The sequence below is a fragment of the Manis pentadactyla genome, chromosome 12, assembly GCF_030020395.1.
Source record: "Manis pentadactyla isolate mManPen7 chromosome 12, mManPen7.hap1, whole genome shotgun sequence".
Classification (NCBI taxonomy): Eukaryota; Metazoa; Chordata; class Mammalia; order Pholidota; family Manidae; genus Manis; species Manis pentadactyla.
In genome coordinates, this window is record NC_080030.1 from 20,467,977 (window position 1) to 20,493,445 (window position 25,469).

A 25,469-nucleotide genomic window follows, 5' to 3' on the forward strand; every position below is an offset into this window, starting at 1 on the left:
CGTGTACACAGCCTTAGTAGATGCCGGCTGTTTTCCAAAGAGGTTCTACCAATTTAAATTCTCACTAGCCCTACATGAATGATCTGATTGTTCCAGAACCTGGGGAGCATGTGGTATTCCTGGTATTTTTTCATTCATCTAACCTGATTTCTGTCTTATAACAGCTCATTGCAACTTTTATTAGCATTTCCCTGAAATTAAACACGGTAAAGCTTTATAAAAACACTTCAGTTATTTGCTTATCCTCTTTTATCTAATGTCTATTCTAGCTTTGGCCATATTTTTCTAGTGGGCTTTCGGTACTTTGTATTATTGGATGAAATTATTTACCTAATTTGGCTTGATCCCCTTTACCAGATGCAGGTGATTTGAGTCTCTCCCACTCAGGCTTTCCATTGCTCTGTCTCACTGGCGAACTTGGATAAAAACCAGCTCATAATGTATCTTAGTGTGATCCAGGTTGTCATTTTCTCCTTTCTGTGTTTTTCTGCATGAGAATGCAGAACCTGCATTTCTCCTCATTGTGAAATGAAAGAGCTCTGCTGTGTTCCAAATTAAGGCTATGTTTTGTGTTTATGTTAGAACTTAAATTAAGAAATTAAATTAAGACATGATTGGTTCCAGCAAAGGCTGGATTCCTGAATGGCAAGACAGTTGAAGAACAAATATCTCAACAAAAGCACAGTGTGAACAAAATTGGAGATGTCAGGACAGAGTGGAAGGAGAAGTGGGATGTGACTGAAAGAGGAGTGGAGGGAATGCAGGGTAAGGAATTGATACCACAGGTGAAAATACACAGCATGCCTCCCGCTGATGAAGGACAGCAATCCACACATGCAGTTGACATTCCCTAAGCACAATATTTACACTGTATAAACCATAAGGGGTTACAGTATGATAGAAAAACCAGAATTAACGTAACAGACTTCAGGGAAATCAGAGGCTAAATACACAAGAAAAAGGCTGACAGGTGATGTCTAAACATATATGCATACGGTAGACATACCAACAGAGCACCATTTTTAAAATGCGAAGAGAAATTTTCATGTCAAACCAGAATTCTACACCCATCAGCAGCATTAACCACAAAGATGTTTTAAGGAAAAGTTAAAGTGAGACACTTCATAGTTGGCAGCCTTGAATTAGAAGAACTACTAGAGTGAGTTCTTAAGTCCAAAGGAAAGTAACCCCAAGTTGAAAACCAGCAATGCAGGGAGAAACGAAGAGGAAAGGACAAGGCAATTTATGAAGAGAGGTGAATGTTAGTCTGTGAGTTCTAGAGTGAGCTCTCCCTGAGATTAGACTATGTAGAATTAAAGTGCATGATAACAGTAATAAAAGTCAGGAAGGGTAGGAGAATTGAAAGTGTTCTAAGGTATTAATTAGCATTTGGGAAAGTGGTAGAAGTTATTATTTTATTAGACTATATATTTTTTTATTTTGGTATCATTCATGTACAATTACTTGAACAACATTATGGTTACTAGACTCCCCCTATTATCAAGTCCCCACCACACACCCCATTACAGTCACTGTCCATCAGTGTACTAAGATGCCATAGAATCATTGCCTGTCTTCTCTGTGTTGTACTGCCTTTCCCATGTCCCTCCCCCCACTACATTATGTATGCTAATCGTAATGCCCCTTTTCCCCCTTCTCCCTCCCTCCCCACCCATCCTCCTTCCCAGTCCCTTTCCCTTCGGTAAGTGTTACTCCATTCTTGTGCTCTGAATCTGCTGCTGTTTTGTTCCTTCAGTTTTTCTTTGTTCTTCTATTCCACATATGAGTGAAATCATTTGGTACTTGTCTCTCTCCGACTGGCTTATCACTGAGCATAATACCCTCTAGCCCCATCCATGTTGTTGCAAATGGTAGGATTTGTTTTCTTCTTCTGGCTGAATAATATTCCATTGTGTATATGTACCACCTCTTCTTTATCCATTCATCTACTGATGGACACTTAGGTTGCTTTCATTTCTTGGCTTCTGTAAATAGTGCTGCAATAAACATAGTCTTTTTCAAACTGTGCTGCTGCATTCTTAGGGTAAATTCCTAGAAGTGGAATTCCTGGGTCAAATGGTATTTCTATTTTGAGTTTTTTGAGGAACCTCCATAGTGCTTTCCGCAATGGTTAAACTAATTTACATTCCCACCAGCAGTGTAGGAGGGTTTCCCTTTCTCCACAACCTTGCCAACATTTGTTGTTGTTTATCTTTTGGGTGTTGGCCATCCTAACTGGTGTGACGTGATATCTCATTGTGGTTTTAACTGACAAAATTGCACTTCAAATTTCTTAGGAAAAAGAGACCTACATGCATCTTAATAAACCTCGCAGTGTTTCCTTATGTAACCGCGGTAGAGCACTGTTTCCTCAGTTAAGTACCTGAGGAAGCAGCTGGTTTGCTCATCTTTAAACACCAAAATCACCCTTAGCTGGAGCCGCCCAATGCATGAAGAAACGAGACTAATGACATAACTGCAGAATCACATTTCCCATTTCATAGATGCTCACTGCAGACATACTTGTCAGGAAACAATGCCTCATGAATATTTTCACTTTTGTGTATGGTCAGGACTTTCTGAGCAAACAGCTTTTGTATCTGGGTTAAATATGACTGCATAAGGATCCAAAAGACGGAGCCCACCAGACAGATAGAAAGTTTCCTCTCTCCCCAGAGCCTTATGTTTACACTCCGGGGTATTTAAGAAATAGAGGAGACCTTTCCTTCTTTTCCAGAGGAAGTATCTGTTTACATTCCAGAGCAAACATCTCTCTTTCCATCTCCAGTAAGGCAAATGGACCAAAGTGCCAGCTATCAATGTAAGCTCCAAGTTTCATGATTTCAGAATTCCTTCCTTGTGGTGCAAGTAGGGTATTTTTGCCTCTCGCTGCATCACCCTGTGGAGAACTGAGACATAGGGAACCAACACCACTCACTCTCTGAGTAAATAAAAGGTATGATTTCAGATCCAAAAAAAAAAAAAGAAAGAAAAGCTAGGACAGCCACTGTGGCCATTCAGGGAGGTCTCCCCCTTACCCCGATATACTTTCTGGGAATGAAATGTGCTTGTCCTAGAGACAGACCACCAGCAGTTCAAATCCAAGCTCCTTCACCAGTTGCTGGAGCCCACACAGCACATCTGCTGGGCCTCACCTCTCCTCCTCATCCAGGAGCTCCATGGCCTGGAAAAATGACATGAAGTGCTCGTTGGGCTCCAGGTCATGCAGTGCGGCCAAGTGCTTTTGCATCCAGATCTAGTTAGGATGGAAGCGGCAATCATGCACTGTCATCTCCAAGATTCATCCATTTTCTGAGTAGGGCAAATGAGTGACTTGAATAAGGGTATGTGGAAATCACCACACCTACATCTTTCAAATCCTTGGTGTTGAATTTGAATCAGTCTGTAATCTCTCCTGGAATATATACTTTAGAGGGAGTTCTAGAGGCTTGTACTTGACCTGCCACACAGCATGAATTCTTTGCTACCCTATTCCTAGTCTGCAGATCCACCTGCAACATAAGACCTGGAGACTTGTCTCCAGCCTGGAGCCCCCCAAGGGGGTGTTTGTGCTGATCCTGGAACTCCCCTCCAGGCCAGGCCTCCCATCCTTGAAGGGTGAACACATCCTGAGAGCCCTGGGGGAGCGTTATGGGGAGAATCAGAGCCAAGTGCCTCTGCTCAGCCTTCTCAGCCTTTTGTCACAGACGTCAGGCCGCTCAGTCAGAACCCAGGAGCGGGACACCAGGGGCCTCACACCAGCCTGGCCTGGGGATGGCTGGCTGAGGGGCACCATGGGGGAGGACTGGGGGACCTGGGAACTTTGGGGGGTGCTCTGAGGTGTGAAGCATGGAGAAATTGGGCTCACAGAAAGCCCCCCAACGGAAGGAGTGCACCTCTTGGAGGTGCTTTGAGAGACCAAGTTCAGCGTTGTTTGAAAAGGACTTTTCTGGAATGTGTGGAGCAGCTGTGTCTCATTAAATGGGACAGTGCTAGACTGGTGCCCTGCAGCCGTGGGATCTACTTGGGTACATCTACAGTGGTGTTCAAGACGTGAAGAGACACCCTGGGGCTGCTAATCAACAAGTGTCTAATCATAATCTGTAGGTGACAGGAAATAAGGTTCAGTTTCTGTTTGAACAGCCCTCCCCAGTGTTGCCAAGGTGTGCTAGCCTGGGGCTTAGAGTGCCCTGCTCTTCCTAAGCGCCTTATGGGGGGAGGACAGAGGATGGACGACAACCTGGCGGAGGTCAGGGCCACCCTGCATCAGAGTTTAAGGGCTGGGTGTGGGGTGGGCTGGGGCACATGATGTCTGCATGAGGGGCAGAGTTTTGAGCAGAAAGAGCAGTGTGGTGGCAATCCGTTCATCATTTATTACATTCTGCACAGGGATGACCCCAAACCCCAGGAACCATTAACCTCAGACACAACAAACACCCAGACCACACTGCGCCTGGGGAGGCTATTTCTCAGGGATGAGGGGAGGGAGCTGCACAGGGGGCTCCTCTGGAAGCAAGCCCCGGAACCCTGAGACAGCCGGCCACCCCTCCATCCTTGGATGTATCCGCTGGGCACCCAGGGGGCCATGGTCCCACGCAGCACTGCGCCATGTCCATGTCCATCCCGGGAAAGGCTGGGCCTGGTGAGGACAGCCCCCATCTCTTCCTGGAACCCTGTGGCTACGACTTGGTGGCTGACCGCGCCCAGGCAGGAGTTGGCGTCACGGCGGGAGGCCACCAACATGAAGGGGAACATCCTCCACACGGTGGGTCGGCTCGCCTCTGTCCAGCGGGCCACGAGCAGAGGGGACGACACAGCACGAAGGGGGCCAAGTTGGCCGCAGCTAAGTGCGGGTCCTTGAGGATACAGCGGCAGCCTGGGGAGCTGCCCAAGTCTGCTGATGGAGGAGGTGCCAGAGCACCTGCCCCAGCAGAGGCTCAGGATGAGCAGCGGGAGTAAGAGGAGCAGCAAGCAGACTGGGGTCCTGGGGCGCCAGGTGCCGCCTGTCCGAAGGGGAAGAAGCTCTCCTCCTCATGCATCCAGGACACCAGCAGGGCCGAGGGCCCGATGACAGAAGCTACAGGGCACGCGGGTGAGCAGAAGAGGCAGGTTATCCCGGGTTCCCCCCATTTTCCTGCTTCCACCCCGTCCCCACTGCCCTCTGGGCTCTGGGCCCTGTGCGGAGGGTCCTGTCAATCACCAGCACCCGGGGGCGTCCCTGTCACGGGCAGGCTCCTGAGCATCACCTACTCACAGAGGAGGAGGCTGGGTCCCGGAGGGGGAGCGGAACCACCCTTCAGTCTGACAGGACTGGTCGGCCGTGGAGTTGGGACCCCAGCCCCACCGGTCTTTAGGACGCCCCCACACCCAGCATGGCCCGAAGCTTCCCTGAGGCTGAGGAGCAGCCCACCCCCTGCCGATCGCCCCAGCCCAGAAACTCACCTGGTCCTGGCCAGGAAGTTTAAATCTTGTGGGACCTGAAGAACTGCAACAGTCCCTTTATGCCAGCGCCCTGGCCTGGGGGCTCCAGCTGGCAGGACAGGCTGTAGCTGCAGGACAGAGGGACACCTGTGAGCCCCTGGAGCCACACATCAGGGGGCCCTTCCCCCAGAGCCTGCTGGCAGCTGCAGCCCATGCCTAACCCCAGCCGGCCTCACCTCTCCTCCTCATCCAGGGGCTCCACGGCCTGGAGAAATGACATGATGTGCTCCTCGGGCTCCAGGTCATACAGCCTGGCCACGTGCTGGTATATCGTCATCTCATGTAGGATGACAGTGACCTGGGGCAGAGGAAGGACAGGATGCAGACAAGAGGGGGTGAGGAGTGGGGCACTGGGATGGTCTCGGATCTTTGCTCACACGGGAACCCGCCTTCCCTCCAATGCCATCCAGCCCTGCCTATTCCCACTGTTGGGTCTCCAGCTCTTCCTCCAGGAAGGAGGCCTTGATGCCACCCCCCACCTGACAAAACCTTTAGTATCCTCAGCTCTGTGTGTCTTAACTCTCTCCAGACACGTTAGACCCAGGGGATGGGTGAGACAGGGTCCTGCCCAGGGGGTCTTGACTCCATCCCTCACCTTCTGTGACTGGGTGCTCAACTGTCTCTCTCTCATCCCGTCACCCTGGAAGGCAGGAAGGCAACCAAAGTGCATCAGAAACAGCCCCCTGAGCCCAGAACAAGGCCAGGACGTCCCTACCCTTTCTCAAGTTGGAGGACCTCCACGGCCCTCCAAGCGGCAGGCCTGCCCAGAAACAGCACCCGGACCTGGCCAGGGATCGGGGCTACCGAGAAGCGGGGACTGCACTGGGGAGCTGAGGCCAAGCTTCCCACGCAACTGTATGATGGCAGACAGGGAGACTGGGGCCTCAGGTGGGAAGGCACTGCCAGCCCCCTGATGTGCTTCCTGCCCTGAAGGAGCAACATCCCTCCCCCTGGGCAGGGCCTGAGGGGGAGACCAGTCCTGCCCAGATGCTGCCCCCTGGAGCCCTCAGCCCCACCTGCCCTGGGACCAGGACCGGGGCTTAAGCCGGTCCTTCTGGCAGTCCTCTCCAAGAAGCCCAGCTCCTCGGGTGGAGGGGGGAATCAGGAGTGGGGGAGGCCTGGTGCTGAGAGGTCTGGGCTCACTGGGGGCTCTCTCCTCTCTAAATCTCATCCTGCCCCCCTGTTCCCTGCTGGGTCACTCACATCGTTATTTTCCGGGAGTTGGTCGACGGGCACGTCACGTAGAAACAATCCAAGGAATGGGACCATGCCCTGTGCCACCTGGGTGGGAGGTGATGAGTCCCCGCCTGCCCAGGGGCGCCCACAGAGCCTCCCCTGAACCCCACACCCACAGCCCCCAGCTCCCTTGGACCACCCTGTGCTGCCTCCCTCCACTCCCTTCACCCTGAGCTCCCCTTTTGGTCCCTCCCAGGGCTGGCTTTTGCCCAATCCCAGGACCTGTGGTCCCTACACCTGTCCTCCAACTTGCCCCTGTACCCAGCTGCTCTCGCCCTCCTCCTGGTCACCCCAGTGCTGGCAGCTCAGGGCTGGTGGCACCAGGGGCAGCTACAGGTTCGCCCCCACCGCCCATGACCCACGCCATGCCACTCTCACCTGCTTCTTCCTATACTGGCATCCCGTGAGGGCCAACAGCTGTTGCTTCACGATCGCCCTCGCCTCCTGCAAGGACCAGGACACTCAGGTGCTCAGGCTCCCCTCCCATGTGGCCTCCCACAACCAGACCGTGGTGGATGGCTGCCTTGCCCGAGCCCCCTGGCATCCATGCTGTCCCCACCTCCAGCAGGGTCTCAGCCTAGAGCGACCTCAGCTCCAGGACACACTCATACTCATGGGGGTCCTTAGGCCTTGGCCACAGCCCTGAGAGTGTCAGGGGAGGTCCATCTGCTTCCCAGGGTGCCCTGAGGACTCACTGTCACCTGGCTATCAGCACGGCTCCCCTCACATGCCCGGGGTTGGGGGGGCCACAAAGCTGAAGCCCATCTTGTGCTCCCTAGACCCTGCTCACCTGGGAGGCCCGCACCCCAGTGTGACGGCAACCGTCCATGTCCACATGAGGAGCCCGAGGCCACAAAGGGGCAGTGACAGGCTCAGGGGACCCAGGGGAGAAGCCGACCTTGCTCAGGCACAGGCCCCATTCCTGCTGCTGACCCCATGCCAGCCCCAGCCCCGACTGGAGCCTGTCCTCTGGGTCCTCGCTGGATGCCAGGCCCCCAGTCAAGTGGAGCCAGGGAGGGAGACAGACGAGGCCCTCGGGGGCCTGGGGGACCCTACTTTCCCCGTCAGCTTCCCCCTCCCACCCCACACACCTCGAGTCTTCCCCAAAGCTGTGCCACAGCACGGCAGAGGACTTGCCCTGAGGACCCCCCCTTCCAGACCTCTGGCCTCCGTTTACCTTGAGGAGCCACTCTCTGTTAGCCTCCTCATCCCTCTTCTTAAGTTTTTTGTAGGTCCAGGAGCTCTTCCTAAGGGGAGGGGAGAGGAGGAGGGAGAAACATGGCCAGCAGGTGGAGAGTTTGGGGGCAGACCCCTTTTCCTGGGGCACCCAGGAGATCCACTAGCCTGCATGAGGCTTTCCACCACAGCCCTGGGCCCTGGGGAATACGTGGCCTGAGGAGGGCATTGCATGCTTCCACCCAGGGCCTCCATTCCCAGTTCTCCCAGGGGCGAATCTGCTTTGGGCCAGGTCGCTGTCCTTGGGGCAGAGACCTCCTGCTGTGGAACACAAGCTCAAGATCTCCAATGGGCTTCAACCCATACCTGACATTGAAGGAAGCTTATTCCTACAGGGGTACCCATGGCCTAACCCACAGGGGGCCCCAAGAGCCCACCATCCCTGCCTCTAGGCTCTGCCGCCTCCCAGGAAGTCCCAGCCCACTGAGGGACACTGCAAGATGTAGGGGTGTCCCTGTCCACTCAGGTGCCCTGGTCCCAGGGACAGGACTACCCACCAGGAAACATGTCCCCAGGTGCTTTCCAGGCGACCTATGGGACGGCTCCGCAGGGCCAAGAGAATGGCACGGACGGCAGCAAAATTCTTGAGGGCCAGACACTCCTGGGAGGGAAGACAGAGCTGAGAGCCTGGCCTGCTTCTCTGCTCTGTCCCCCCATGAACTCCTGTCCTTAAGGAGACAGACACCCAGGGAGCCCAGCATACCTGGTACCTGCTGAGCAGCCCTCCTGGGTGGAGGACTGTAGCTCAACCCAAGGAAGAGGCCAGGCATGGCTGTCCCACCCCTGGGGCCTGCGAGTCCACATCCTCATGCCCCTGGCATGAGGGGCTCAGGGACCATGCAGGGTAGATCACAGACAACCATCCTGAGAGTTGGCAAAGGAGGGACCCCGGGGGCCATCCCATGACACACACACCTCAGCCACCCGAATCCAGAACTCCACTACTTGGGCCCTGTCCTGGGCCGTCATGGTCACGGTCCCGAGGCAGGAGGAGATGACCAAGCTAACCATGGCATCGAATTGCCTGATGACCATTTGCACGTTGGGGGCCAGGAGCTTAGTGCCTTCCGTCAGTGGCTGGCTCTCTAAGTAGGCCTTGAATTCGGCATATTCAATCCTGCTGTACTGTTTCTGGGGATGACAAGGGGTGTCATACAGCTGTGCCCCTGGTGCCCCTGTTCCCAGGCAGGGTCACCAGTCAGAGCTGGGGCCCAGGCAGCTGGGGACATGCTGTGAGCGTTGTGGCCATCCAGGCTTCAGACCGCATCCACTGAGGCGCCCAGGACAGGATGCACAGGACCCCACAGTGGTGGGGAACGGAGGGGCTTTGCTCACAGGCACCCTCACTCACCTCTCCCCTGCAGCACAAGGTGGCTCACACCTGCCCATCCTGGGGCATCTGCCTCCCATTCTCCCACCCCTCCCTGAGCACCCCTTCCCTGCCCTGCCCTTCCCAGCCCGGCCAGGCCCTGCCCACCTTCCCTCTGCTCCTCCTCATTGGTCTGCAAGGATCCCTAAGTACCATCCCTACTGTCCCCCATGATCAGGTAGGGCTTGGGGGTGAGGAGAGTCTCTCAGGCCACATGGTGAGTCCGTGGGGAAGCTGGGACATGGGCCCAGATGACAGGAGTCCACGCCAGGGGATGGCAGGTCTGGGGCAGCCCGTGACACCGGGCAGGCCCACCCCTGACCCCGAGAGCCCGCTCCACTCACTGCACACAGCAGGGTCAGCTGCTCAGCTACCAGGTGGGCGGGGAACTGCAGGATGGTCCACTCCTCCGTCCTTGGCACATCCCGGGTGATCGTGACACAGTCGCTGGTGGGCTCCGGGTCCGCCTCTGGCTCTGCCAGGCCCGGTGGCATTCCTGTAGGTGCCACGGGACCCGAGCCTGAGGGCTCATGGGGCTCCAGCTCGGGGCCTGGCACCGGGGCTGAGACCACTCCTGGGATGTCCCAGGGGCTCATGGGATCTGGACATGGCTCTGGCTCTGCAAGGCCTGGTACCATTACTTCAGTTGCTCCAGGCCCCAGGCCCGAGGGCTCTTGGGGCTTCAGCTCGGGGCCTTGCCTCAGAGCTGAGGCCTCTGCTGGGATGTCCTCCGGCTCTTCAGGGGCTGAGGCAGGTGAAACTGGCCGTAGCTCCTGCACAGGGGTCTGAAGGAGCTCCTGGACGGGCTCTAGCCATGAAGCCAGCCCTCCCTGTGTCTCTGGGGCTAGCTGCATCTGCTGTGGTTCTGGAGCAGGACACAGAGAAAGGGTCACCCCGGGGCTGATTCCCCGCACATTACAATGACAGAAGAGCCCTCCCTGCCTTGAAGGGAACCCCAGTTCGGGAGGCCCACCCTAAACGGTCCCCTGGCTGCAGCCCCTCACCTTCCAGCTCTGCCACCGTGGGCCCCAGGTGCTCCTCCTGGACCAAGTGGTGGAGAACTTGGCCCTCCAGGATGGATGAAGGCTGGCTGGCATCGATGACGCTGGGCACATGCTCGGGCTCCCAGGCAAGGCGCCTAGTCCATCCCATCCTGGGGCTGGGGGAAGGCCGGTGGGTGGCAGAGTGAGAAGCCTGGTCTTCCCAGCCACACTGGCCTCCCGGTCCACCCTTGTGTGGGCCTGGCCGCTGTGCACTCCCCTGCCTGTCCAGGCACCTGCCTGTCCCCCTTCCTGACCCTGCGTGTCTGTCCTGGGACCCCATCCTCTCCCATCCTCCCGAAGAGGAAGTCTCCAGTCCTCAGCCCACCCATGGGAATCCGAAGATGAGTGACCTGCTGGGCTCTGCTGGGCTCCCCTTGCCCCAAGCCCCAAACTCCTCCTCCCCCCATTCTGTGAGACGGGCAGCGCCCCCTCTGGACCCAGTGAGTGCTCACATTTTCAGTTCCTCCTCTGGCCCCTCATCATGCCCCCTGTTGCTTGAAGAGGCTGTGAGGGCATCACTTGTGACACTCCCTGGCCGTGACCTGCGGATGATTCCTGAAGTGACTGTCCGAGTCCACCCGGGGTGGGGTCCCAGTATTGTGTCTGAGTCCTTCACTCAGTTATGCTAAGTGTCCCCAAAGGGTCTGCACAAAGTGGGCACTGCGTACCTATTGTTGCTTAAGGAAATCCTGCCAGAACCTTCCCAGGTACCCCTCTGCTGCCCCCATAGGTCCCTCATGTGGCCACAGTGAGGTCAGGGACCCGGCCCAGCCACAGGGAATCATGAGCCTCTGTTCCAAAGGCTGCTTTCCATGTGCTTTTCCAAATGAGCCAGGCTCCAGGCCACTGACGGGTGAGACCAAAGGCTTTCATCGGGTACAGAGAAGTAAGCCCCGAAGTGGCCCAGCTTGGCCGGCAGTCCTCTCTGCACTGCTGGGTGCCATGGGAGCCCCTCTAAGCCACCTCCCGTGTTCCCCATGGGCACCCTAATAGGCTGATCGCCAGCCACCCTGCCTGTCAGAGGAGCACGTTGTGGCTCAGACACATGGGGACACGCAAGACACAGCGGGCTGTGGGCAGAGGCCCAACTGTGCCGAGGGGGTGGGTGCTCACCGGGGGAGCAGCTGGCCCGTGGCCGGCTGGTCAGCATCCCTTGCAGGAAGTAGGGACCAGGAAATGTTCCGGCTGAGGGTTGTCCCTGAAGACAGCTTTCTTGCCCAGAACAGTCCCTGCTTCTTCTTCACAGCTGGCAGCTGGTCGGTGTCCTCGGGAGGGAGTGTGAGCTCAGGAGCGCTCCGGCTGGTGTTTGGAGCTGGTTCCCCTCTTACCAAGTGCTTTCTCCCCTTCCTCCTCACTCCTGTCTGGGGAGCCCTGCACGTGGGGACCTCAGTCCCATGGAGAGTTGGCTCAGGTTCACACTGAGAGGGACAGCAGGGATATAGTCAGTGGGAAACCCAGGACCCACCAGGATGAGGGAGGTTTGCAGCTCACCCGAGAGCCCCGAGCCCCCTGGGGTGCGAACAAGGAGAGGCACGGGGTGCCCCTGGGAACGAGGTTCCAGGCCCCCTGGAGTGGGACTGTCGGCCACTCTCGTGGGAGGGTCCTGGCAGGTTGCCAGGTGTGGAACGGGGTCTTGGGGTGTAGACAGCCTGCCCCAGTTCGAGGGAGATGGAGTAGGTGAATCCATCCACCAGCTCCTCCACGCTCCCCGGGGTGGAGCTCTGCAAAGCCAGCACCTGGTAGCTGGGGAGGAGGCACTCACGGTTGCGTGGACCTCCCTGCAGGGGGCAGTGTGGGCCCCCAGCCCTGCCCCTGAGATCAGGCACACAGGGTGGCCTTCTGTGTAGACATCCAGTCGCTCAGGGAAGGAAAGGTCACCCCCGGGCTCAGGATTGACATGTGGGTGGAAGTACCTGGTCCCAACACTCACCTCCACATCCTGAATGATGAGTCCAGAGCTGTGACACTGACTGCCCCCCTGCTCCCCAGCCTGCAGTGCCACCCATGCCCCACGCCCACCGCACACACACAAGGGGCCGGGGTAAAGGTCAGCCCGGGATGGGTCACACTCGTGGCCTGGCCCTGGAGTGGCCCGCTCTGGGCTGCCCTGTGTTACCTCGGGGCTCCTCGGGAGGCACGGACAGAGGCGTTGGAGGTGGTCTCTGAGCCAACGCCCACAGGCAGCAAGAGGCCACTCTCTCTCGGCTTCCCTGACTCCCACGCCTTCAGAAGGCTCCGCACAACAAGACCGCATGTTGCTCTGTCGAGCGCCTCCGGTCAAGTGAGCAGGACTGGGGTCTGCCACCAGGATCTGGGTTCCGTCCGGGTCACAATTAAGGTTCTACTGGGCATGTCATCAGTGACATCACTTCTTCAAGGGTCCATTTCCTGGGCCCCTCCCTGCATTCAGACACGCCCACATGCCCCTCTGGGCTGCTGACTGCCCACCCTCCTGGCCCTTGCCATGCACATCTACACAGATCTCTATCAGAGCCCTCCCCTCGCTCTTTGGCAATGTCACGAGAGTTCCAGCTCAGAGACAAGAGCTGAGCTCAGGCCGCTTTTTCTCACCACTTCCCTGTCCTGCTGAAGCCACGATACCTCCCAGGAGCTGCCCAGTGTCCCAGCCTGCACAGGCAGGGTCACGCCAGACATTCCTCCCTAGGGACATCCCCAGGGATATATGGATGACACCTCCAACTCCTGGGGGCTCGTGTCACGTGTGTCTGATGCACAGCCTCAGAGATGGAAGAGTGCCAACCAGGTTTGGCATGGAGCGTGGAACACGACACAAGGCAGGCTGGGGTCTGGGCCTTGTGATCTTGGGCAAGTTAGTCCCCTTCTAGGCTGTTTTCAGGTGTGCACCTTGAAGGGGCGGCAATGAGAGGACATCCAGGTGGTGTCATCTACTGGCATCCACCTTCCAAAAGTCCAGGCTGCTCTCAAACCAGGTGCTTTCCAGACCAATGAGTGAATGGGTCAGAGTAGCACACCGGAAATGAGGCCTATGCTGCCTCTGAAATCCAAGGTGGTCCACCAGGCTGCTGTGCTCTTGTGTGTGTGTGTGTGTTGGGGTGGGGGGTGCAGATACAGCATCTTGTTCTTCACCTTAGAAGGGATAGCTTGGCATGCCCACAAGATAGACTTCTAGTAACTTCTCTAAGATGAAAGGTCCCTGAATTTTTGTTCGATTTATTTCCCACCTTCTGACACGTAACTGCGCTATCAATATGCCTAGATGAGCTGTACTTCCTGATCACTGGGTCCAGTCAGCCTAGTACCATCAATGGGATGGGCCAGTGTGATGGCTTCTGGAAGGAAAAGGAGATGAAGGTTCCTTCTGTGTAAATGACAACCTAAGTCTGGAGGTCTGATATACCTCTGAGATAGTTTTCTCCCCTTGCTGGCTGAAAGCTAATTGCCGTGCTGGTCTTTACTAACAGGAAGAGAACAAAGAGCATTTTCCTGATCAATAATTACACACTGGGTGCTTGGGGATCAAGTGATGAATCCCCATGTGCAGCACTCTGATTACGGTGACCATCATGTCATCTCCAAGATTCAAGCCTTTTCTGAGTAGGCCAAATGAGTGACTTCAATAAGGGTATGTGGAAATCGCCAGCCTGACATCTTTCAAATCCTTGGTGGTGACATCTGTAACCTCTCCTGGAAGGCAGTACTGCTTTCAATGTATACTTTAGAGGGAGTTCTAGAGGCTTGTACTTGACCTGCCACACAGCGTGAATTCCTTGCCGGCACAGTCCCCTGTGGCTAGCAAGGAGGAAGCCGGGAGCTCTGCATCCCTGACAGCTTGGCCCTGTGGTGGTTGTGACACTGAAGGAGCGGCACTGTGGGCACTTTTGGGGTGGGGGTGCTGCTCCTAATACCAAAACCCAGTCCTCGTCCCTGAGGTCAAACCACAAAACACAATGACAAGGTTTTGAGGAAAGGAAAGAATTGTTTATTGACTTGCTATCAAGTGGGGGAGTGGCAGGCTCCTGCCTTGAAGAACCACCATCCTCCTGACACACAAGCGGTCAGGGATTTTCCAGGGGAAATGGTAGGAGAGAGGCTGGGGTGCAGACACATGAAGTTGCAGCTTGCAAGGGTCCAGGCAGACATTCCTGCACCAATTCACTAGCTTTTGTTTTTCTTTTCTGCCCCTCCTCAGTCCCTGGGAACTGGATGCTTGGGGTTGAACAAAATCAGCTTTAACTCTGACCCTCAGACTCAGAAAACCTGGAGAACAATTAGAAACTGCCCCGCCCCCACCCCACCCCTGTTAGTGGTTACAAAGTTTCTGGGACTACTTGGGTTCACTTTCCAGTAAATGTTAGTGTTCAGTTTTGAACCAAGATTTGATTCCCCTTTTCTCTTATTACAAATTCATTTCTTACTGTTACATTCCCTTAACAGCAGTCCCAAAACATCATGAAATGCGTTGAGGGAAAGTTTCTGACTTTATTTCCCGAAGATAGCCACAAGTTGAAAAACACAGCTCTTAGAGTTTCTTGGAATATCAGTGCTGCCTGACAGGAACTGCCATTTGCGGTGCAGATTTCCAGTGGACTGTCTTATGTATTCAAATTCTGCAAACGTTGCTGTTAGAATCAGCAAGGGAGTGTCTTCTTGCAACTGCCTGGAGCTGACAGCCTTGCATTAAATAATCGCACGCAGAATTTTCTCAAGAGCTCCTCCCCCACTTCTACCATATGAACAAGTTGGGGAAATGACAAGGGGGACCCACAGAGGCCTTCATGTCCAGACCTACTCCCCTACTCCTTCCACAGAGGCCTCAGGAGCCGAGGGGGCAGTGCTTGCAAGCCCAGGGCCTCCACTCTGCATTCCAGGCTGCTCCCCTTGCTGCTGCTACACTTCTTACCACTTTCAGAAACTTAGGAGAAAAACACAGGTACAAGTTGCGCCTCACTGAGGTTTTGGTTCAGTGAACAGGTGAGCCTACAGCTCCCAGGAGTCAGCCTGTCCTGGCCCTGCCCCTGCCAGTCCTTCAGTTCATTCTGTGCTGTGAGTACCAGAGCTGGCCCTTCCTGCTGGGAACCTGTTAGCCGATGCTGTTGCCTAGTGCCTACTGCCTTGTGCAGCCAGCCGTGTACGCAGCTGGCTGTGTATGGATCCCACCATGCTGCCCCCTCTCCACACAATACCCAGGGACTCTGGCACCACCTTCACGTCTTCTCTCCCTGTCCCACATGCCCTCTAGCTTAATTGAGGTTCACCTGACATAAAAACAGTGGCACGCACTCCAAGGGAAGGATTGATGGCGTGATTATAACATCCTGGACCATCACCACAGTCAAGGTGAGGAATGCCCATCACCCCCACAGTGTCCTCAGGCCCCTTTGCGATTCCTCCTTCCCTGCCATCAGCAAGCACATGCCATTCCCAGGCTATGCCTGGTCTCCTTCAAATGCAAAGATCCCTGTAAATGACCTTGTATTTTCTAGAGTTTTCTATGCACTCATTTTCATCTGGCTCCTTTTACTCAGCATCGTCATTTTGAGATGCATGCCTGCTGTTGCATGGATGAAAATGTCATACCTTTTTATTGCTGAACAGTGTTGTCCTGGGGTACTAGACCATGGTTGGTTTATCTGTTCCCCTGAGGATGGACTACAAATAAAGCTCTTATGCATTTGTGTGTATTTTTGCGTAAACATGTTTTTATTCCTCTTGGATCTCGTCAGAGGGAAATCACTGTGTACGTGTACGGTTTTAAACACGTAGCCAAGCTATTTTTTACCAGCCCTGTAAGAATACTGCAGTTGCTCCACAACTTTGGCAACACATTTACATTCAGGTCTTTAATTTTAGCCATTCTCGTGTGCTGTATCCCACTGTGCTTGCCACCTACATTTGTCTTTCACTTCCATTTCCCACATGACTCATGTTCAGGAAAAGAAAAGTGAAGCCACATATGGACTGGGGGCAAATACTTGCAAATCATACCCTCAGCAGAGGACATGTATTTACCATATATAAAGACTCGCGACAGCCCAGTGGCAAGAAGACAAGTAACCATTCCTTGCTCCCCACGAAACAGCAGAAAAGGCAAATGATGTGTCCCAGGTGTCACGCCAAGCAGGTGAGGGTGATGGCCCCCGTCACCAGCCATTGCCAGTCTGACCCCCATTGCTGCCCGTCCCTGGCCATCCTTCCCTGGACCCCCAACGTGCCCCCAGCCTGCAGCACAAAGGGGTGGCGTCTTAACTCTGATGTAAACCTTTGTGTGGCCTCGCCACTCTCAGAGTAGGGGCCAAAGCTGCCTCCCCCTGGAAAACCATGTGGTTTAACCCAGCCACTCTCCTCCTGGCCCCAACAGAGGAGACTCCAGGAGCTCAGCCCTTTCAGGTTCTGGGTGGGCACTGTTCGGGCCTGGTGCCCGGGACAGTGTCTACAGTGTGGTGGGTTTTGATAAATTGGGTAAGTCAAACCATTAGCTGTCCTGCCTAAACCAGGATGGGGCACTGGGGGCAGTTCAAGAGACTCTGGCAAATTCCACGTAATGGACTGCTACCCCTCAGCGTGGCAGCCTGCTGTACCCCTATACCACCCCCAAGCTGGATGGGCCTGGGTCTCTGACACCGAGTTCACAAAGGGATAACTCCAGGGGGCTGTTTCCTGGGGAAGGTGCCCAAGGTGGCGCTGTGATGAGGTGAGGACCCGGGCTGGTGAGCCCACTGCCTCCACGTGTTGACTGACAGCCTGAGCCCAAAGGGCCCATCCTTTCTGGGCCTCCGCATGGGAAGATCTCTGGGGAACAGCCACACACAACTTCCCAGAGCTGAACCTGGACCAGCTGAGCATAGAGGGTGGTCACTTTTCACCAGTGCTGAGCACACCTGGACAGGTGGGGGTGGAGCATCTGGCCATCCACGTCCCTGTACACTCTGGATTCTCTTCCCAGGCCCAGCAGCCTCCTGGCGACCCAGGTGTGCCTGCTTCCGGGAGCCCCTTCCTTATGCACTGGAGGGCAGGACCAGGCCAGGTGGGGTGAGGCTCCATGCCCCACAGTTTCTGTGTTGGGAAGGGGACAGAGGTCGGGCCAGGGCCTCCCCTCCTGTGGCCAGCTGCCCCTCTGCCCCTGAAGGGAGGGGCCAGGGCTGTGTCCACACACTTGGCACCCAGAGGATCTCCGCACTGCAGCAGAGGATGGGACAGGCTCCTGACGTCCTTGCCCCTGGAGCAGCAGCTGGGGGCATCGATGCTGCTGGCAGCCTCGGCCACATGGCTTCTCTGTGGAGTCTGATGACGGGCAGTCCCCAGAGCCCCGTGCCTGGGCCCAGAGCAGTGCACTGGGTGCCAGAGGGCCCTGCCACCTCCCCAGCACACGTCGGGTGTGGAAGGTGTGCTGCAGCCCATGGTCAGGGTGTCCAGGCAGCCATGTGAGCTTCGTTTCCCAACAGCATTAAGTCCAGAGTCTGGCATGTTTGGGATACCTGCACACACCCAGGACAGGATGGACTGCTAGGCCCCAGTGACCACCCTGCGGGCCCAGGTCTCCTGCTTTGTTTCTGGGCCCAGAAGCTCTTCTGTGTCAGGTTGAGGCTGGTGGGCCGTCCAGGATGACAGGTCTGACCTGTGCCACAGCCCTGCCAGAGGCCCGTCTGCCCTCCTCCTGCTGAAACCTCCCTCCCTATGTGGCCGGGGAGCCTGAGGTCATCCCTCTAGCACCGTGCAGGCAGATGGCTCTGAGGGTGCTCTGGGCAGGGCAAGGGGAAGGAGGGTGGCCTGGGTGTCCCAATTTTACCTCCTGTCACCTGGTCACCTGAGGCTGTCAGGAGGGCCCATGTCTGCTTCCCCAGTCCCAGTCTGGGGCTCCACCAGCAGCATAAGGCCTAGAGACTGTCTCCAGCCTGGAGCCTCCCAAGGGGGTGTTTGTGCTGATCCTGGAGCTCCCCTCCAGGCCACGCCTCCCTCCCTGGAAGGGTGAACACATCCTGAGAGCCCTGGGGGAGCTTTATGGGGAGACCAGAGCCAAGTGCCTCTGCTCAGCCTCCCCAGCCTTTTGTCGCAGACATCAGGCCACTCAGCCAGGACCCAGGAGCGGGACACCAGGGGCCTCACACCAGCCTGGCCTGGGGCTGAACTGTGGAGGGGCACCATGGGGGAGGACTGGGGACCTGGGAGCTTTGGCGGGGTGCTGTGAGGTGTGAAGCATGGAGAAATTGGGCTCAGAGGAAGCCCCCCGATGGAAGGCATGCACCTCTTGGAGGTGCTTTGAGAGACCAAGTTCAGCATTTTATGAAATGGAATTTTCTGGAATGTGTGGGGCACCTGTGTCTCATCAAATGGGACTGTGCTAGACTGGTGCCCTGCAGCCCTGGGATCTACTTGGGTTACATGTGCAGTGGTGTTCAAGACGTGAAGAGATACCCTGGGACTTCTAATCAATAGATTTTCATGTCTGATCATAATCTATAGGTAACAGGCAGAAAGGCCTGGTTTCTGTTTGAGCAGCCCTCCCCAGTGCTGCCAAGGTGTGCCAGCCTGGGGCTTAGAGCGCCCCGCTCTTCCTGAGCATCTTATGGGGGGAGGACAGAGGATGGAGGACAACCTGCATAGATGAGGGCCCCCCAGCATCAGAGAGTTGGAGGGCTGGGGGTGGGTTGGGGGGACACACGATGTCTGCATGCGGGGCAGAGCTTTGAGAAGAAAGAGCAGTGTGGGGGCAGTCCTCTCACTGACTGCATCCCACCTGCACAGGGATGAGACCAACCCCAGGAGCCACAAACCTCAGGGACAACATCCAGATAGCACTGCCCTCAGGGAGAGTTTTTTAATTAAGGTATTATTAATATACACTCTTATGAAGGTTTTCCATGAAAAAACAATGTGGTTACTACATTCATCCCTGTTGCTTTGCAACCCCCCCCCCATACTCCATTGCAGTCATCAGTGGGTGCATCAGTGTAGTAAGACGCCACAGAGTCACTAGTTGCCTTCTCTGTGCTACAGTCTTCCCCATGGTCCCCCCACACCATGTGTGCTAATCATGATACCCACAATCCCCTTCTCCCTCCCTCCCCACCTGCTAGTCCCTTCTTGGAGTTTGTGAGTCTGCTGCTGTTTTGGTCCTTCAGTTTTGCTTTGTTGTTATACTCCACAAATGAGGGAAATCATTTGGTACTTGTCTTTCTCCTCCTGGCTTATTTCACTGAGCAAAATATCCTCCATCTCCATCCATGTAGTTGCAAATTGTAGAATTTGTTTCTTTCTCGTGGCTGAATAGTACTCCATTATGTATATGTACCACCTCTTCTTTACCACTCATCTACTGATGGACACTTAGAACTCGCTCTAGTGACCTCACACCATTATAAATAGAACATGATCTTCATTTCAGAGACTGTGACTCCCGAGTAAGTCACTAGCTTTCTTCTGAGAGTCCCTATCCCAATGCCCAAAGGTACCAATCTGGTGATGCACATGCACTTTCCAAGGCCCACATGCTGGACTCGTAAGAGGTATCAGACTCTGTCCCAGTTAGAGACCGAACAGATGCTGGGGATCCGTATGGCTCGGCCATTATAGTATCAGTTTGATCCTGGGAATTTCCAAAAGAGGAGAAGATGACACATCAATTTAGAGACAAAGAGATATATAAACAACAGGAAATACAGGCAGAACACAAACTTTGACACATTTTACATCACAATTTCTAACATTGCTTCAAATCAACTGGAATGTTTAACACAAAGCCGTCGTGAAACATGTCCTTGAAAAATATTGCTGGAAGATGATAACAAGCACCCATTATGGGTATAGCATGCTATACATACATCAAACCAGGAAGAGAGACACAGTGTAGATGTGCTAAAAGCACAAGCAGGAGAAAAATGTGTGCCCATCAAAGGCCATGGCAAAAGGAAGTGTGCTTTCAGAGGTGTTGGCACGAGGCCAACCTGCTAGTCAGCGAGATGGGAAGGCTGTGGGAGACAGGCACCTTCAGTGGCTGGGCCATATGTCCAGAGGTTCAGCACCTGCAGCTGAGGCTTAGGGCAAGGAAGGGCCAGCCAGGGCCTGCTTGACAACCACTCCAGGTTTCGAATGCAGATGAAAATTCAAAGTATTATTAGCAAATGCACCATAGTAGCAGAGAGCTGGGAATGGCCCTGGAGAGCTTCTAGGGCACCCTCCCTGTTTGATAGCATCATAGCACAAGTTAGGAGCAGAGTGAGAGAGAAATCCAGTGGCTTCAAACCCAGCACCCTTTTCCCCAGCAAAGTCAAGCCATTTGCTGCTTCAAACCATTTGTATGACATTCCTATTCAGTGACCCACCTCCGTTGCATCTTTCAATACAGGGTTGTCTAGAGTAACAACTGACAACTCCAAACAGGCCAGTGTGGGCTTTGTGCGGCTTTCTTCATGTTTCCCTTGCTTACTGTTTGCTGAGATCCTTGGGTCTTGGGGTTTATAGCAAATGTGGTAAATTTCTGGCCATTATTACTTCAAATTTGTTTTCTGTACATCCCTATCTCCTTTAGAAACTCCATTTCCATGTATTTTTGGCTGCTTGGGGTTTTTAACAGCGAAGTGATGCTCTCTTCTGTTCTCCTGTTCTTCTTTAGGTTTTTTCTCCTTGTGTTTAATTTTGCTTTGTCTTTAAATTCACTAGTTTAAATCTGCAATGTTTAATAATCAATCCCACCGAGTGTTGTTTTCATCACTCAGATTTCAATTTGATGTTTTCCCCCATCTTCTGTATCTCTTCTTACAATGTGGAACATATTTAATGCAGTTATAATTGTTTTAATAGCTTTGCTCACTAGTTTGAAAGTATGTGTTTGTTATGGATGGGTTTCTACTGATTGATTTTTCTCTTCAATAAGGGTCATATGTTACCGCTTCTTTGAATGCCTGGTAATATTTCACTGAATGCCAGATATTGTCAGTTTCACCTTGTAGGGTATAGCCATCTTTGCATTCCTTTTAAGCATTCTTCATCTTTGTTCTGGAGTGTAGTTAAATTACCTGCAAACAGTTTGATACTTTTTCATCTTGCCTTAATGATTTGATAGAGCCAGAGTAGGAGGTAGCCTGGGACTGATTATGCCTCACAACTAAGGTAAGACCTTTCTGTGTAATCTTAGCACATTTCCTGTGCATTATGGGGATTTCCAGTGTGGCTGGTGCAGAAAGGAACTACCAGCAGCTCTGTATGAATGCTGGCGCTGTTCCCTCTAATCTCCTAGGATGGCTCTTTCCCCTCCAAAAGCTCTGGCACTCTCTCACCGTGAAGCCCTTCCTCTCTGGTCCTATGATAGCGACCCTCAGCCCGACTCTCATCTCAGTCTCTTCCACTCCCGCAGTCCCTGGGGTCCCTGTGTGCTCTCCCTCTAGGCCACATGGCTTAGACACTCTCTAGGTGGTAAGCCGTGGCAACTGTAGGGCTCATTTCTTTCATTTCTCATCTCTTAAGAGTCCTTGACTTTTGACACCCAGTGTCCATTATGACCTTGAAAACCGTTATTTCATATAGTTTGTTGGTTTTATTTTTGGCTGTCTTGGGCAGAAAAGGTCATCTGGTCCCTGTCATTCCATCTTGATTGACAGCAGAAGTTCCCCAATTCTGTAGATTATACAGTCAATGAAATGATTAAAATTAAGATTGTAGAAAGGTGGAACTCAGTGATAAGTGAAAGCTGAGGTTATGCAGTATCATGTGAGCTATCATTATAACTAAGTGAAAAAAGTATAGGATGGTAGACTAAGACTGAACGAGAATAAGCAAAACTAAGTAGCAATTGTGCCAGTGTGGTGAGATTATGTGTTTCTTTAAAAAAAATACCTTTAAATGCTGTAATTCCATAGGGTTTATCGGTTTTATAAAGTAAGAATTGTTTAATCCAGCCTTTCTCAGAACACACGAGGTTGAAGCTCTGGACTCTTCACACACAGCACACTACAGATCCTGGAGAAATGTTTGTTGACTGACTGAGGAAGTAACACTGTCAGCTGTGCCGGTGTTGGACTGATGGCCAGAGCTATAGGGACATCTTAGCCTCTTTGCTTACAATAACTGCAATTAGATTGTGCATAAGCAGACTAGTACTGTTTAAATTGGTCTTCTTCTACCTAATCTCTTCCCCATTTCATACATATTTTAACAGAATCTTCAGTGTGAAAATGAGTCAAGGAAACTTCATTTAAAATGAAGTCGGGAAGCCCTGCAGGGGAGTGTTCACACATGTGCCACACCTTATAGCCCACATAACCAGCTGGGTGAAGGAAGAGAATTCTCATCTTGGCAAGAGAGGACACTTTTCATGTAGGAATTTTATCTCCTGCTTTTAAGGAAAAAAACCCCTCCCTGCCCCGGCTGCCACGCAGCAACCACCACTTGCAGCCCATGAGAAGCCACCATAACCCCAGACTCTCATTTCTCTCTGACAGACTTTTGTTCAAAACAACCCTCACCAGCTTCCTCCCAAAAATGAATGCAAGGTGACCCTCCCTGTGTCTCTCCAGACTTGCTGATGGTTTGCCATAGTGTGCTTGCCCCGAACTGCAGTTCCTCTGGTATTCCAGAATACATTCATTTTGGTACAAAAATAACTGGCTATTTTATTTGCAAGGTCGACACAGTGTAAGCAGAGGTATGCCTTCAGAATGGAGAACGTTTTATCTACAGAGAAGTTGCTTGTTAAATGAACAATAGTTAGAAAATGCAAGAGAAAATCAGCGCTTCATATTTAAAATATGTGCCCACAACATCTCCATGTTACAGAAAAAGCTTAAATACCAGAAACAGCTGCTGGCTGCACAGTCCCAGAACCACACATAACGATTCAGGCGAAAATCACATGTAAGCCTGAAAACCCAAGTGGGAGTCCACACATCCAGCCTGTCTATGCTGCTCTTGAAATCCCTTTACCATGCATTTGAAGAGTGCTATAACAATAACAAACTGCTGGCACAAGAACAGACCCATAGACCAATGGAACAGACTAGAGAGCCCAGATACAAACCCAAGCATATATGGTCAATTAATATACAATAAAGGAACCATGGACATACAGTGGGTAAATGAAAACCTCTTCAACAACTGGTGCTGGGAAAACTGGACAACTGCATGTGAGAGAATGAAACTGGATTGTTGTCGAACCCCATACACAAAAGACAACTCAAAATGGATCAAAGACCTAAATGTAAGTCATGAAACCATAAAACTCTTAGAACACAACATAGGCAAAAATCTCCTGAATATAAGCATGAGCCACTTCTTCCTGAACGCATCTCCTCGAGCAAGGGAAACAAAAGCAAAAATGTACACATGGGACTACATCAAACTAAAAAGCTTCTGTACAGCAAAGGACATCATCAACAGAACAAAAAGGCATCCTACAGTATGGGAGAATATATTCATAAATGACATATCCGATAAGGGGTTGACATCCAAAATATATAAAGAGCTCACACGCCTCAAGAAACAAAAATCAAATAAGCCAACTAAAAAATGGGCAGAGATCTGAACAGACAGTTCTCCAAAGAAGAAATTCAGATGGCCAACAGACACATGAAAAGATGCTCCACATCACTAATCATCAGAGAAATGCAGATTAAAACCACAATGAGATACCACCTCACACCAGTTAGGATCACCACCATCCAAAAGACAAACAACAACAAATGTTGGCGAGATTGTGGAGAAAGGGGAACCCTCCTCCACTGCTGGTGGGAATGTAAAGTAGTCCAACCATTGTGGAAAGCACTATGGAGGTTCCTCAAAAAGCTCAAAATAGAAATACCATTTGACCCAGGAATTCCTCTCCTAGGAATTTACCCTAAGAATGCAGCAGCCCTGTTTGGAAAAGACATATGAACCCCTATGTTTATCGCAGCACTATTTACAAAAGCCAAGATATGGAAGCAACCTAAGTGTCCATCAATAGATGAATGGCTAAAGAAGATGTGGTACATATATACGATGTAATATTATTCAGCAATAAGAAAAAAACAAATCCTACCATTTGCAACAACATGGATGGAGCTAGAGGGTATTATGCTCAGTGAAATAAGCCAGGCAGAGAAAGACAAGCACCAAATGATTTCACTCATATGTGGAGTATAAGAACAAAGGAAAACTGAAGGAACAGCAGCAGACTCACAGAACCTAAGAATGGACTAACAGTTACCAAAGAGAGAGGGAGTGGGGAGGATGGGTGGGAAGGGAGGGAGAGGGGGAATAAGGGGTATTACGATTAGCGCACATAACATGGGGGGTGCAAAGGGAAGGCAGTATAGCACAGAGAAGAGAAGTAATGACTCTATAACATCTTACTGTGCTGATGGACAGTAACTGTAGTGGGGTATGTGGTGGGCACTTGATAATAGGGGGAATCTAGTAACCACAATGTTGCCCATGTGATTTCATATTAATGATAGCAAATTTTTTTAAAAAGTAAAGAAATAAACGAAATAACAGAGTGCTGTAACATAAAATACTCATTTGTGCATCTAATATTTATGAGCACCTTCTTTGTGTAGCAAGCCGTGTTCAAGGTACTCAGAAATATGCTGATGAACAAGACAGCTCCTACTCTCATAATAGCATCATTCCACTGCAGGAATTCAGGCAATATACTGATAAAGTAGGTTCCTTTGAGCATTATTACATCCGTACAAGGTAGCCTCAGAGAGGTTATCAACAGTCCCGTTTTACAGATGAGAAAACTGAGGGTCCCCATGGTAAACAACTTCTCCCAGATCACATCATTGGTACATGGCAGAATCAGGAATCAAACCTTATCATTTGATGTCTAGGCCATCTTTCCTCTCTTCCGCACTGCCACCACTGCAGTGACCCAGCCTAGCAGCTGTGTTACATGCGTGCACGAGCGGCAAGTAGTGTGAAAGATCGCCACTGGCCAGACTTCTAGGATGCTCTTTCTGTTCTTTTCCACCTGTTTTCTTGCAGTTCACTCTTATCTCCCAGACTAGAGTTTCCAGTCATTGGGGTAAAACCCAGGTCTCCTACTTCTATGAATGTGTATCCCTACAGGAGTCTCTCTGGTAACATCTGGTGAGTGGATACGTGGATGATACATTCAATGGCTTAGGAAAAGGATGGGGACAATGTAG

General features: G+C 52.5%; 1 protein-coding gene across 1 annotated transcript; it reads right to left on the reverse strand.

Moving 5' to 3' along the window:
* Positions 1-4,887: 4,887 nt before the first annotated feature.
* Positions 4,888-7,232, reverse strand: LOC130680102 (ral-GDS-related protein-like). Its single transcript, XM_057490221.1, has 6 exons — positions 7,096-7,232; positions 6,685-6,753; positions 6,077-6,121; positions 5,658-5,779; positions 5,443-5,549; positions 4,888-5,077 (listed from the first exon to the last, which is right to left on the reverse strand). Exons 2-5 carry the CDS (start codon positions 6,748-6,750, stop codon positions 5,462-5,464), a joined length of 321 nt encoding a protein of 106 aa, XP_057346204.1. The 5' UTR covers positions 6,751-6,753; positions 7,096-7,232; the 3' UTR covers positions 4,888-5,077; positions 5,443-5,461.
* Positions 7,233-25,469: the final 18,237 nt, after the last annotated feature.

Excerpts from the sequence above, each read along its gene's own strand:
- LOC130680102 (XM_057490221.1), bottom strand. The coding sequence starts at position 6,750 with ATGGTCCCATTCCTTGGATTGTTTCTACGTGACGTGCCCGTCGACCAA. Across the intron at positions 6,122-6,684 it reads AACTCCCGGAAAATAACGAT|GGTGACGGGATGAGAGAGAG; the intron begins GTGAGTGACCCA and ends CCTGCCTTCCAG. Across the intron at positions 5,550-5,657 it reads CCCCTGGATGAGGAGGAGAG|CTACAGCCTGTCCTGCCAGC; the intron begins GTGAGGCCGGCT and ends TCTGTCCTGCAG.